The 15,684-nt window shown below is 33.7% G+C and overlaps 1 protein-coding gene across 4 annotated transcripts in view; it reads right to left on the reverse strand.

Annotated features, from left to right (window-relative positions):
- Positions 1-15,684, reverse strand: part of STXBP5 (syntaxin binding protein 5) — a gene marked incomplete at both ends in the record, with an annotated part of 133,283 nt that overhangs the window by 10,560 nt on the left and 107,039 nt on the right. For 3 of the 4 annotated variants that reach the window (XM_084228555.1, XM_084228554.1, XM_084228553.1), the window contains 2 exons: positions 922-1,161; positions 6,272-6,322. In XM_084228555.1, coding sequence (XP_084084681.1) covers positions 922-1,161; positions 6,272-6,322 — 291 coding nt within the window. The remainder of the gene's footprint in view (positions 1-921; positions 1,162-6,271; positions 6,323-15,684) is intronic. The other variant, XM_084228556.1, reaches the window with a different exon arrangement.

Genomic DNA, 15,684 nt, shown 5'->3' on the forward strand with positions numbered 1-15,684 from the left:
CAAATCTTTTTAAAAAAATACACTTTTTTGTTTCCTCCCTAAATGTGTATCATCCACTAACTTACAGAACTTTAAGCAAATAGACAAATGGATGGTGAAGTTAAGAATTGGACTTTTAGAGCACCTGCACCCCTATGTTTATAGCAGCACTATTTACAATAGCTAAGCTTTGGAAACAACCCAAATGCCCAAAAAACAGATGACTGGATCAAGAAGATGTGGTACATATACACCATGGAATATTACTCAGCATTCAAAAAAGACAAACACATGCAATTTACAGCAACATGGATGGAGCTGGAAGGGATCATGCTCAGCGAAATAAGCCAGAAAGAAAAAGAAAAATACCAGATGGTCTCACTCATAGCAGGAATCTAGAAAACTTAAATAAGGGACCAGGAGAAACAATCAACAAATAACTATGAACCAGAGACACTCTATGGTGGGTGGGGGGCGGGGAAAGGAGGGCTTGGGGTCAAAATAAGGGGGTTATAATTGTATGGGGAATATAAAAAAATAAAATTTAAATAAATAAATAAATAAAAAGAATTGGACTTTTAATGGTGAACTTAATATGGTATGTACACATGTTGACTCTCAACAATACACACCTGAAACTTTTATAATGTTAGAATGCAAGGCTGTTTCAATAAAAAAAAGGTATCCTGGAATGCATTATTAGAACTTTTTCCCATTTTAGACATGATTCCAGAGTTAAAAAAAATACAAAACCTAAATGTTATATAAGTGAAAAATAATCTAAAATCTTATTTCATGCATTTTTCATTAAAAACATACAACTATACCCAATTAGGTTACATTTTAGAATTTTCAGATCTATTAAAAAATGAAAAGCACAGGTTTCTATTAAGTTCAAGTAAACAAGCCTTTATTGTAAGTGCAGCACCAGAGCATACATACCACTGGGGGACACAATCACCGGCTGAAGAAGCCTCTGCTCTCCTCCTGGCGGAAGGTTCAACGCAATGACAAGCACTGTTCCCAAGGTGGTACCAACCCACAGACACGGGGACGGGGACGAATCTGCTTTTCGAGTAAAAGTTTCACAGAAATGAAGGGCAGAGATAGCTTCTCGAGATTCTTTATCAATGCTGGTTACACTTGAACTTCGTGACCGGCTGAAGGAATTATCTTTTACATCTGAAATGATTAAAAATGTTGTGGATTATGTAAATCACAGATTATCACATTTCATTTTTGCTATAAGCTTGGTCAGAGTCTGCAAAAAGCAACATCTACTGTAGACTTAATTTTAATTTCCTTTTAATTGAATATAAAATACAAATGGACAAATCACTTTCCTCAGAACTGAGCTGGGTGTACTACAGTGAATTTTTGGGAGTGTGATCTTTGTGGTTTTGGTGCAGCTCTGTCAGTCTACTGGCTGTTTTCTAATCTTAGCTTTTACCACTTTTTTTCATAGCTGCTGTTTCTTTTGGTAATACAATTCATGATGGGGTAGAACTAGAAAAAGGTGGGCATTTTCAATTCTCTGCACTTTAAAAGATGCATTTAGAAGTACTCTGATTCTACCTTCACATTGATGGTGATGTACCATTTTTCTTTTTTCCCCAAAATTTGTCCAGTATGAAAGATTTTGTTTCTCATTAATTATATTTCACCTAAAAACCTAAGGTGTTATTCATATTTTTCATCATTAACTGGTATCTGCCTCATACTTAACTTGATACCAGGTATATTTCCTTTACCAGGCTCTACTTGTAATGATAGGGATACTTATAAATTATATTAATACATCCTCTTTTCTTTAGCTACTTTTTTGTCTGTGGCCAATATCAGGTCTGTCTGAAGCTCTAGCCTCTTTTCTCTTGAAATAGTATTTCCAAATGCTTATTGGAATTTTCTCCCTGTTATGTCTGAGTATGCAAAATCAAAACATATCATTTGCCCAAAAGCATTTAATTCTTCCAATGGCACAATTTAATGGCCTTCTGGTTCTCCTAGGGAACAACACTTAAAATGAGCTGCAGTTTCAGTTTTTACCTTTTACCTTACATACACCTGATAGGACATCAGGCTCTGAGTTATTCTGTTCCAATGTTCTATTTTCTTCCTTTCTCTTAGCCTATGTTCAGGCCTTCATCATCCTTCATGTTGATTACTGCACAAGTGATCTCCCTACCTTCACTCTCATAACTCAATTATATTTCATAAGAGATGGCTATAAATCTATAACCTCTACTTTAAAAATCCTCAGGGGGTCCTCTTTACCTATTTTATCATGCTTATAATCATACGCAAGTTTGTATGACTACAAAATATCTTCAATATACCTTCCTTGCCTTATCTTCTATATACCTTCCTTGCCTTATCTTCCAATTCTGTCTGCTTCACACTTCACTGTTGGATGCAAACAAAAACCACTCACTCTTCTTCATATATACCCTGCACTTCCCTTTTAGGGTTTGCCTGTGATTTTCTTTCTGATTCATGCCCTGGTCTCAGGAGAGCTCACCCTTTTCTCTACCTATAGACAATATTTATTTTTCATTTCAGGTAATAGCTTATTTATGAAGTTTAACCAGATTCTTACAGCCATAGTTTTTCTTTTTTGAACCCCTACAGCTTTTTATCTCTTGCATGGCACAAATAGTACATTTGTTGTGCAGATATTTCTGACTTGTTATCAGTGTTGCTTTAAAGTGACTATGCTTTTCGAGCTATGTTATTTTGATGCCCTGAGGAATTTAGCATGGTGCCTTGCATGTAAAAATACTGATATATTATCTGCTGAAGATAGACATATAGATGAGCGTATCTTAAACCAGTAGGTTTCTGCTGTACCACTAGATTATACTAATTTTTTTAGTAGCATCTAAGATTCATATCTAGTAAGTTTTCCTTAAATCACATACTTTCAATTATATCATGAAAAGAAATGACCACAACGTTGTGAAAAGTAAAACATATTCCAGTCTTCTAAATTAATTGTATTTTACTAAATGAAAAGGTGTAATTAAATCCCACCAATATACCTCAAAAAGCTCTCTGTATCCAATTTAGTTTCATATATTGGAAAATACTACCCCCCCAATAATAATTATATGCAAACTAATTTGTTTGTAACTAGGCACTGAAAATAATAAAGCTACTATATGTAACAACAGCATGGGTCACATTCAACTACAGTTTCTGAAAATGTGTTTCTTTTGCCAGATTGCATTTCCTATTAGAGATTGTGTGTAGTCTTTATGATTATGCATAAAGAACAGCTATTACTGGATAAATGTGTAATACGACACTGATTCCAAATATTAACTCTTTATCACTTCCAACAATAACAGAAGTTTTAAAATAATTTTTCAATGAGAAAATATTTGCTTCTTAAATAAAACACACAAATAAAATACATATATTTCAGTTGTGACCTAGTGATAAAACTGGAAATTTATGATACACGATTTAATAAATATGCATTTCAGTGTAAATTAGCTTAGTAATTATTAAAAACTTACTGATGTACCTATTAAAATTCACAACAATCTATACTTCAAATATTAGTATTAACCACAGGTTAACTAAAGGATTTTAATTTAATGGATTGACTTAACTATATGAAATTTATAAACTACAACTGCATTTTATTATATTACTTATCTATAAATTTAGATTACCAAAGAAACTCCAAAGGTTAGATCAATTTGAGAAATTAATCAGAATTAAATCTGGACTTACACAGTAAGGCTGCTTATTTTATCTGACTAAATCTGTTGAAAAGCAAGTTAGAATATTCAGCATTTCAAGAACTACAACTGCCACTTACTGCTATTAAATTATATGTTGTGGGTATTTGTATCTTGAATTTTAGGAATTGGGTCGGCTAAACAAATGGAATAGAAATTTTAACTCTAGTATAAAGATCAGAAATAAAAATGGCTATCACTATGTAAATCCTACTATGTGTCAGACAATACCAAATACTTTCATTTAACATTTATTTAACACATATAATAACCCGGAAAAGTATCATCATTAATAATATAAAAAATAGTAAAATACAGGTTTAGAAAGGGTAAGTTCATTGCCAAGGACAAAGGTCATGGAAGAATTGGATTTGAGCCCATGTCCAAGGCAAATAAAGCTTTAGACAGATATGGGCTAGTCAAATCAGCAACAGCATATGGGTAGAAGGTTTTGGTTATTAATAAGTTTTAAAGTTCAACCTTTAGATACCAAACAAACAAATCCTTCAACATGTAGTCTTTCTAGCAAGATCTCTAACAATATTACCATACCCAAGGTTCCTAGCCTGTGACTCACAGAATCTGGAATGATGAAACTATGGTCAAAGTACAAAGCTGCATAACTTCTTCATAAGCAAAAGTAAATTTTATTCACAAAAGCTTCCAAAACTGCACGACAGTCCAACAGCCTCAGCTGCTTTAGCAACATCTGGCAATTTGAGTCTTTCAATCTAATTTTATTTCTGATTGCTCACCGTCAATGTGAAATAACTGCCAGTTAAGAATTTCTATCAAAAAATAATTCAGCGTCATGATGACTTAAAGGGAAATTACTTTGGTAACATGGAGATTCCTTCAAGATCTATGTGAATCAAAGTTATGATTGGCTTAGGACATTCTAATACATAGGCAGACAAGGTAAAACATAAATAAACATGATCTATAAAAGCATGAACTGCATACTTAAATTACATAATTTACATGTGTGAATTTTTTTTTTACTGATTTTCTAATTTAGTAATTGGCAATTCTATTAATCTTAAAAGTTCTGTACATGTGTTCTTTTAGAATTTTAAGATACTAAAAGATATGAAATAAGTTTTACTAGCAGTATTTAATGTTATTGATATTATGGGCTTCTTCGAGAGTTTGATGAAAACTCTGGATGCACTTGATGGGAAAAACTGAGCCTCAGATACAGTTGGGTTCAAATGGCATCTTCTGATTTTATAGTGAAGGGAACTATGCCCTAATCAAAATATGTTATTATACATTCTAGAACTAATTCCTGTTCTCTTATATCAGTGATACTAAAGGACTTTCTACTGAATTGGCTTTCCTATTGTCAGGAATGGACCCTTTTATTGATTGCAGAGGAAAAAATTATGCCTACTTACTCATAATTGCATACTTTTTATCAGAATAACTGAGATAAGACTATGATTTGGAAATGCTAAAATTAGTATAGCAAAGTGAACCAATACCCAAGTTTATACTATGCATCAAAAGACAGTCAACAAGTTTCAAGAATAGTGAGATGAGGTGGGTGAGCAAATGCAAGGGAGAAAATCAGTTGCTTCTAAGTGACAAGTGGGTGAAATCTTTACAAAATTACACTTCTCATTCAATTAAAAGCAACAGTAATTTGTGAAATTAAATAAAAAGGAGTTTAAAAAAGAAACCTTGCTTTGTTTGTATTAAATGAATTTATTTTTATAAATTAAAATGTCTATTAAAATGTCACTTGTTTCTATCCTAGGATGCAAGGGAGTCTTTTTGAGTTGGATACAAAGCAAAAAGAATGTGTGAATATATTCACTCTGCTTTCATAACAGATCAGTTACATAGAAAGTGTTATAGAAAAAAATTTCCCAACTTACCACCAAAAATTAATAACAATTTTTGAGATTCATTGGAATAAAGAAAATAAGTAATGTTTTGAAATTACATATTTATAAAAAAGTTTTTAGATAGTTAACTGAGATATAACATATTTTTTTTTTTTTTTTGGTGGGACCCTCGCTGGTGGCCGGGGATTGAACTGGTGGGGCAGAGGCTGCGAGCAGCCTCGCAACCTAGCGCTCAACCGCTGTGCCACAAGGGGAGGCCCGGGATATAACATCTTTTAATAGAAATTAATCTAAAATTACACAGATTTTAATCTGAAACTAAATACTGTTTAGGTATAAAGTATGAAAGAACTGAGGAGATGTGTTATTTTGGTTTGCTTGAATTTATAATTGCCTTTTATAATTTTCAGATGGGATTCTAAAAGCTATTAATTTGCAATCATCTTCATCATTTTAAATTTGATTTCCATCCAATAATAGAAATGGCACTAGAACTTTGGTGGTTAGTACATATACAGAGGTATGAGCTATACTTCTGAAAATTATATAGTATTATAAATCAAAAGCAAATCAATAAAATTTTATCAAGAAAAATTTGATTTCAGATGAAATTGTAGCCTATAGTAAAAATTATTTGATTTCCTTGTTTTCCCATTAAAGGGAGCTTATTTAATTAATGACTTTTATTTTACTTACCTAAATCAGGCTTTAGGTCAGTAGGCAAGCTTAACTTCCTTGACATCTTTGCTGAAAAATAAAATGCATTTTTAAGTTTCTGTAGAATATTTGCTCATACTTATCAAGATAGAAGCGAAAACTTTCATTATTAAATTTGCATGTTAACAATGAAAATATGGGGTCCTCCCTGATGGCGCAAGGAGTTAAGACGCAACCTATGAAGCTATCTGCAGCCACTACAGCACTAGTTTGATCTCCAGCCAGGAAGCTACCCACATGGTGCAGCAGACCTCTCCTGACTCGCCCACTGCTTCTCAGCAGTGTACTTTAGTACATCTGCCTGTTCTGCTCCCCACTCTGTCTCTGGTGAATCCTCTCACCGCCCCCCCCGACACCTCTGGCCTGTACCTCAGTTCTTGTATAAATAAATCTTTAAAAAAATGAAAATATGACTGATAATGTTATTGGAGGACAGTAAATATTATTTTCAATTTTTTAAAATGTTTGTACTTACTTAGTGTATTGTGTGTGTTTTTGAAGTTCTTCAAGAAAGGCTTTTAAACTGTTAAGTATTTCTTAGATTCACAGGAAAGGTTTGGGCTTTCTAAGAAAAGCGGTCACTTCTCAAAGGAAGATATTGCACGGAAGGACAGTAGAGACTTAAGACTTAGTCTTGGTAGTGATGCAGTACAATCTTATAGTTCCTCGTTTTCATATCTATTTGGCTTATCTTTTAAAGTAAATACATAGAATATGGGACAAACCTAGATCTACAATCAAATTAAAGTACCTGGTTACATCATAAAAATACTTGGCTCAAACATTTCTTGATATAAATTAACATCTCTACATTTTGGTAAAAAAAAATAAAACCTTCAAAGTTATGCTGATTCTAAAACTACAGTATTTAACAAAAATGCAAAGTATAGGATTTTTCAATTTCTATTTATTATTACAGTATTTTTAAAAGTATACATATTAACTTATTGGAATTCACTTTCCATCCTCAAAATTAGTTATTGCCTTAATTGAGAAAGTGATTTAAAGTCGAGTTGTTTAACTATAGTGTTAGTGGTATGCATGCGTAAAAGAATAGAACTTCCTTCAGGAAATTCTGAAAAACATTTGTTAATCAAAGAATGTGTGTATCAGGTTAAACTTTGAACTGTTAGTAGATATTTAAAGCACAGACCCTGCTAGTCCCATAAGGGCGCTGGATAAACAAAGAGAAATCCAGTCATAGTAACATAACTTCCATATCTAAAAAAATGACAAATTCAGTGTTAGGAAAAAAGGCATTAAAGCAAATTAGTTGGCGAGGAATATGAAAAAATCAAGTTTTCACTTCTAAGCTTCATTAATCTAAGAAGCATCTTTTAAAAAAAAACCTAAAAACCATCTATAGTGATGTAAACCAATGTTACCTCAATAAAAGTGATACAACTTCAAACTTCAAATATGAGAAAAGTTGTATATTTGAACATTGTTTAAAAAAAAAGAATCTAATGTAAGAATCTGTCTCATTCCATTTTCATGCAGACTTAATCTCATTTAAAAGATAAAAAGTAATGCAGAACCAAAGTAGTCGAATGAAATTTGACTGATCTCATATACATGGTTGCTGCTGTATTCGATATCTAATTACCTTAAAATTAGAAGATTCTATACCCCCAAACCATCCTCTAAAATGCAATAGTAAGCACCTTTGAAAGAATTCAGAGGATTTCACCAAACTATTACAGATGCAATGTACACAGACTGACAAATAATATTTAAACAATGTACATGCTAGGTGAAGTAGAAAATCATTCTGGTGCATTCTAAAGGCACTTTCAGAGTCAGATGATTTGGACACCTCTCTAGGATCCCACTAGTCTGATCTGATCAAGTTATTCTAAGACTTTAGGCCCAGTGCTTCTCAAACTTGAATATATACAAACCACCTGGGAGGTCTTGTTAAAATGCATATTCCAACTCTGTGTTCCTGAACTGGAGTCTGAGAGCCTGCACTTATAACAAGCTCCCAGGAGATACTGATGCTGCAGGTTGTGGATCACACTTTGCACAGCAAGTTCTCTAGACTAAAAGCAACTTCAGTGTAGGAACTAAGACTAAGTCATCAAACTCAGTATGTATACACAGGAAGTACATAAATATTTTTGTGACCAAGTTTCTATTCTAGATTGATTAAATCTGCGTATGAATCCACTTAAACTACTAAGTGTGCAACCTTAGGAAAATCACTTTGCCTCTCCAAAGAGCAAATTACCTCACGTGTAAAAGGAGTCTAGATAATAAGGCCAGTTGCGAAGACTAAATAAGATGAGGTAAGCAAAGTACTGAGCATAATACTAAACATAAAGTATGGCTTTGAAAAATGTTAATTATAATTTATGTTAACAGTAAATGACAAGTGTAAACAAACGCAATATGAAATTAATCAACTGGAAGCTATAAAATGTTATTAATATTTATAACTAGCCCACTGTTCTATTCTAATTCTAGCATATTCCAAGTAGGTAAAACAAGAAAATGGAAAAAAATCTTCAGGGCAAAAGTACATGATGGAATGCACACTTTAAATTTAAACTCTTAAAGATCATTTCTAAAACTAAATTCAATATATAACTAACCATAAAAATAGAAATATCCTCTATGATTTAAAAGCCACATCAAGCTTATCACTCATTAATGTGTCTTAAGATAGCCACTAGAGGGGCCTCCCAGGTGGCACAAGGGTTAAGCACAGCATTGTGAAGCTATCTGTAGCCTCTGCAGCATGAGTTTCATCCCTGGCTGGCCAGGGAGCTGCCCACATGGCACAGCAGACCTCTCCTGTCTCACCTGCTGCTTCCATCAGCATTGTATTTCAGTCAGTCTGCCTGTTCTATTCCCTACTCTGTCTGTGGTGAATACTCTCACCCCTCACACCTCTGGCCTGTATCCCAATTCTTAAAAAAAAGATAGCTACTAGAAATTTCTTTATATAACTTCTCAAATATTTAAAAATTTAACTTATCCTCCCATAATTTTTTTTTCTATTACTAACTTTCCTTATCATATAGAAAACTAAATACAATGAACCAGCTTTCAAGTGATTTTTTTAGTTTGTCTAATTTTGCCACTTTATCATAACACTGAAGGTTGAAATTACACACAAGCCACTAGATTTTCTAAAACAGTGCCTTAATTTAAATATCACAAAATGATTTCATTATGGAGTCTATTATTTCTGCTTGAAACACTTTGTAACTGGAAACCCACACCCCACCACCAACTCAATATTCAAAGGGTAGACATTTCAGTCACATTACTGTTACACTTGGATATATTTTTAAGCAACCTCCTTGATTATAGATCTTTAAATGTGTGAAGATTAACTTTTGTTATTTTGTATAAATTATAGCTATCAATATAAAAAATACAAAAACTAAGAGTTTTGATAAGTAGAGCAAAATTTTTCTTACAAGTAGATATAAGGACTGGGACAGAGGAACAATTAACTACCTCTTAAATATTTATTGGGCAAATGTCCTTCCTCCCATATATGTGCATTTTCCCTTTAATTTTTGAATTATGTGCTCTTTACAGGAAATTAGGATAATATGGAGAAAAAATAAGATCATTAAAAATAACCTAATCAAGAGACAACATATTTGCATATTTCCTGCCAGTCATATTTTAAAGGCCATTTTTATTTATATAGTTGAGAGTAACTAATAATCAAATCTGCATAGTGCTTTTCTCCCACTATTACATTTTCTCTTATCAACTATTACTACATTTTAATGGGTACACATTTATTTACATGAAGTTATTGTTTTCCAACTTTCATACACACACATATCAATACAAGTATCTGCATATATATTGCCAGTACAAGGTCTTCTAAAGTCAAACTTCAGAAGACAGATAAAAAATACTGTCTTCAGGTTTCATTTCCTTTTCCTCTGTAGCCTCCATCTAGGGATGCTAAATCCACTCAGCAAGTTTAGCCTTTCATTAATTTAACTTTTTAGTAGTAGAATTTATATTTCACTCATTATAAAATTTCTATTTTCTTTAATATTCTCCATTTGTACACTCATGATGATAATCTTTTCTCTTTAGTATTTGAATACATTATAGCAGCTGCTTAAAAGTCATTGGTTGCTAATTTCAATAACTGTCAACTTCCGGTCTGTTTCTGTTAATTTTATTCTTATTTTGCATTACACTTTCTCACTTTTTATGTTGAATATTTTAGACTCTGATTAAATGCTGGTGTTGTCGATAATATGTTGAATGGAGTCTGGATTATAGCAAAGTTATATTATTAACCTTAATAAGATTGTTCTGTTCTGCCAATTAGGTGCATCCTTTTGATTTTATCCATTAGCATGGTTCTAGTTAGTTTGAACTTAGTGCTAAGGTATGGCTTTTAAACTAAGACATGATCCTTACTCTTGATTAATTGCTTTTTTGGGATAGCAATAGAATGACCAATGTGAGTACCAAGGTCTATACCAGCAACATATTCTAGGGTTGCAGGCTGCTGGCATCATGCTCAGCTCTCAGCCTTGCAATACATGATTACTATTAGGTCTTGTGGAATCTTGCTCAGTTAATAGACAACCCAACCCTACTGGAAGGAACTGGGTTGAATCCCAGTCTTCAAAGAATTCCCTTTGAGCAGTTCCCTCCTCTCTAGCACCCTGCCCCACAAATTCCAGTCACTCTAGCACTCCAGTCTTTGCCTCCTTAGGTTAATGAGAACACTGGGGTTCTACCCTTCCTTCACTGAACAGTAAAGTATTCTCTGGCAGAAGCTGGGGAAGTTGTAGTGTCCATCCTTTCCCTTTTTCTCAAAGATGACAGTCCTGGACTGCCAGTTGCTCAAGGACTAGAAAGAAGAGTCTCATATATCTGGACTAGTTTTACAGTTTTCCTCTGTGGGAAGCTAAGCCCCAAATCTAAGGTCTAAAATTGAAATTTAAACTGCATAGATTCATTTATGTGTGACTACTTCAGGGGAATATACTTGTTTTTGAGTTTTGTTTAGTCAATACTCTTGACAAGCAGCCCACAAGTGGCAGATCCATTTCTGGAGTCTATCTAGTCAAGCTGCCTAGCTTACAGCTTGTACTTTGATAGGTAAGGAAGCAGTTGCAGACATTATCTGATGATTTTCTGATACTTATAGATTCACTTCTGATGAACTTGCCAACTCAATTATCTTGTCAGCTAATTTCACTGTACATAGAAAGATTCTTCTCTTGCTTTGAAGTTACTCAGTTCCATTGAGACTTTCAAATCAAATCATATTACTTGAATGAGTTCTCAGAAGACAAATTGTCTGCTTTTCTCTTCTTTAACTGTATGTTCTTCAACTCTTGCCCCCTGCCTTCCGTATCTTCCCCACTTTGAAATCCTTTATCACCGGAGAGTATAAACTAGTTTTCTTGTTCTATCCTAGCCACACAGCAGAAATGGGAATGATAGTAAAGAAGTTTCTTCAATCAGAGGAGAACTGGTTTCAAAGGAACATCTCGGCAGGCTGTAAATCTCTCTTCTTATAAATCTGAGTGAGGGCATCACACTGGTGGGCTGAGTAAGCAGTACAGAGCTGCATCTGCTTAGTAGCAGTAATGAGGCTACTGCATCTGATCACAATAATCATGTCTGCAACAGCCATTTTAATAACAAGGAATTATGTGGCATGTTCAGAAGAAGCAAATCTCAAGGTGACAAGAGGCTCAGACCACGATACCATAAACACTTTGACAAAGTGGATACTTTTTAATTCTTTACAACTGAAGATATCTTTGAAGAATTTCTTAATTATTGAGGTTCTTATTGCTTCTTTGAAATTAAATGATTTGCATTTTTTTTTACCATGTTCCCATCTTTTTGTTTTTCCTAAAGAAGGTTTGTTCAAAAAAAGAAAAACAGAAGCGTAATTTTTGCTTTTTAGAACATGACTTTTATAACAGCATGTCAATAATAAAAAAGGACTTATTATGACAGTATAAGATGTCAAAAAAATCAAACTATCTTTGTTTATACTGAGAGGTTTAATAATTAGCATAAAGTGACTATTTCTTTTCTCATCATATGCAGAAATGCAATGCCCCTCTTTATTAGGATAATGTTGAAATGTATGCCTATTAAAACAATCAGAATAGTAAAAAGACAAAATCAGCTTATAGGTGATCTCAAGGGAGGGGAAACATGGGACCAAGAAATAAAATCTCTATAACACATCATAACAGTCCCTAGAATTAATATTAATGTCAATTTCCCATGCTAGAATGCAAATTCCATGAGTTTGGAAGAAAATTTATCTTGCAAAATACTGCATTTATATTTGTGTCTAGCATTTACCATATGTTCAGTAACTGTGGCAATGAATGCATAAATGAATGAAAACTGTCATTTGAATTTTACTTCTATAGAAAGCAAATGAATTTCTTCACAAATGAAACAGAGCAAATTAAATACAGAACTGTTAACAGAAAATGAAGACTTTTGGAAATACTCACAGAACACATATCCATTACTTGAAATGGAGGAAATCCTTAAAGAGAACCTGGTATTTTTTAGAGAAATGGTCTTTTAAGAGGAGATTTAAGTTAAAATGAGGTCAGCAGGGTGGGCCTTAATCCACTCTGATTGGCCTCATAAGAGAGGAAATCTGGACAGATAGAAGGATGTGTACAACAGGCACAGTGAGTGCACAGGGTGAGTGTAGCAGTTGCAAGCCAAGGAGAGAGGCGTCTGGCAACACCTTGATTTTGGAGCTTTGGTCTCCAGAACCATTCAAGAGAAAAAAAATTTCTGTTGTATAATTTGCCCAATCTGGAAGCCTTAGCAAGTGAGCACAAGTGATGGCAGAACATAAACTGCTACATTTCTAGCTCTGCTCTAACAACAGCTGACAAAGAAGCTTTGGTAATTTAACTTCAGACAGACTAATCTTATGTTAGAAAGGCAAAGAACAACTTATTTCTAGAAAGATTATTGCCATCCTTCTAATATAAGAAATTACAATTCTGGGCCTCCCCGGTGGCGCAGCAGTTGAGCACTGGGTTGCGAAGCTGCCTGCAGCCTCGGCAGCGCCGGTTCAATCCCCGGCCGCTGGGCGAAGGTCCCACATGGCGTGCAGACCTCTCCTGCCGCCCGCTGCTCCCCTCAGCAGTGTACTTCGTCAGTCTGCCTGTTCTGCTCTTCGCTCTGGCTCTGGTGAATTCTCTCACCCTCCTGCACTTCTGACTGTACACAGTGCTTGTATAAATAAATAAAATAAATCTTAAAAAAAAATTACAATTCTGTAGAGAGGTAAGTGTACACATGGAAAGTACTGTGATACATAACAAACAGATTTTGCTGGGAAGAATTTATTATGAAACTTGACAGAAAATACATTCAGAAATCGAAACAAGAACGTGAAAATGCAATATGCTATACACTTCAGATTCGAGTCATGCTGAAAAACAAAGGATTCATCAGAGGAAATCAGACTTGTATGATGGTTTTAAAGTACTTAACTAGGGAATTTAGTTCCTGATCAATTAAGGGTAATAAATTCTCAAAATAGAAAATTCTGAAAATACCTGTAAAAATGGCATTATTGAACACTTGACTCATCTTTATTTTCATGACAGGCTTCTATTCTTTAACTATAGTATGGACTAAATACAAAGATGAACTACAATATACATTACAACTACATTTTGGGTTGAATATTGGGGAATATCAGTACTATTTTCAGTATTAAAATGAATTAGAATAATTTTGTAATGCAGAATTTTAATTAGACACCTACCTTTTCATTCACATTAACTCCTAATGGGCCTCTGAGAACTTATTTTTCAATTTATATATAGAAAAGAATTGGAGATATATCACAAGAAAAAGAGGTCACCAAACATGAGCACTAACACACATGGTGGAAATACAGCTGTTGAGAGAGCTGCTTTACAATAGTGTGAGCTAATGAGCTAGTGAATTAGAATATAATGACACAGATAGAATAAGTTGTGCTAGAACATTTTCATCTAAAAAAGAAATCACTGGAACTCCTATAGTAAAAGGGGATGAATGAGAAAAGCACCTGGACTAACGAACATTACCTTAATTTATATTGACTTCAAAAAGTACTTCAGTTTTTGCCAAGAAAGAAAATCAATCATTATACCCAAGTAAACAGTAACTCAGAATTTGAAGGATAAAAGAGTCCTGCAGGTATAACACCCCCTCTATGAACAAATATCAAATGAGAAATATTTAGTATACTGTGTAGAACTGAGGAGGGACCCTTGAAACTAAGTTGTATTTCCAGCTTGGCCCAGCACTCATTCGATCTGTTTTTATTTTGTAGTATCAATCCCCACCCCCCTCCTCCAAGTGCCCCTCCCAGCTTATGTCATCAATTGGGTAATCATTCTTTTTTGTATAAAAATTAATAGTCAAAATAGGACAAAGGCAGGGTTATAACTACTTTATCCAGCTAGAAATCTAATTTCAGCATGAAAAAGAATTATAATGAAACAAAACAACCTTTAGGAAAGATGAATCATATAGTTTAAAAATCTACTGAACAGTGCCAGTATGTGAACCATAGCTTATTAATAAGGATATCATGACAAATTTCACTAATATTTTCTTAAAATATTAGGGTTGTTTCTTATACAACCCTAGAGTTCCAAAAAGCCTTACAGAATTTTGTACTTTCAAAGTTTTACAAAATAGAAATAGTGAGCAAATAAAACATTAATAACCAATCTTATTTTCTAAGTAATTTATAGAAATTACTAACATTAAGTAAGTGTGCAGATTTTGGAAATACTGGTCATGAAGGTTTTACTAAAAAAAAAATTAAGCATATGAACAGGAAAAACAAATCACTATGTATTACATGCATATAGCTTTCTTTAGGGATTATGTTAGATTTTTGCTGTTAAACACACAAGACTACGTTTCGTCTTTTTTATGCGACTGTTCTTATGCACTAAGAACAAGGAAGTTACTTTTAGTACCATTTATTTGAGTTACTTGTAAATCAGGAAATAACAGTCAATTTTCTTACAAGGTAATACAAGACAATGTTGAATAAGACAAACTGGAGTTGGATTACTTGACTATGAACACTAGTGCTGTTATGTGCTAGCTATATAACCATAACTTACTCTGTTTCCTCACCCGTTACATAGGAAAATAATAGTAAATTGATCACTGAAGTTACTAAATCAATTTAATGAGAAAAATTATTTACAAAGGACCAGCACAGCGCCAGGATATTGTAATTGCTAGTTACATTAAAAAAAAAAAAATTGCATTGTCTCAGCTATCTCAGCCGTACTATTGGACATTTAAAAAACAAGGAAGGGGCCTTCCAGGTGGCGCAGCAGTTGAGCACCGGGTTGCGAAGCTGCCTGCAGCCTCTGCAGCGC

This window comes from Talpa europaea (genome assembly GCF_964194135.1).
Source record: "Talpa europaea genome assembly, chromosome: 2".
In the NCBI taxonomy this organism is placed as follows: domain Eukaryota; kingdom Metazoa; phylum Chordata; class Mammalia; order Eulipotyphla; family Talpidae; genus Talpa; species Talpa europaea.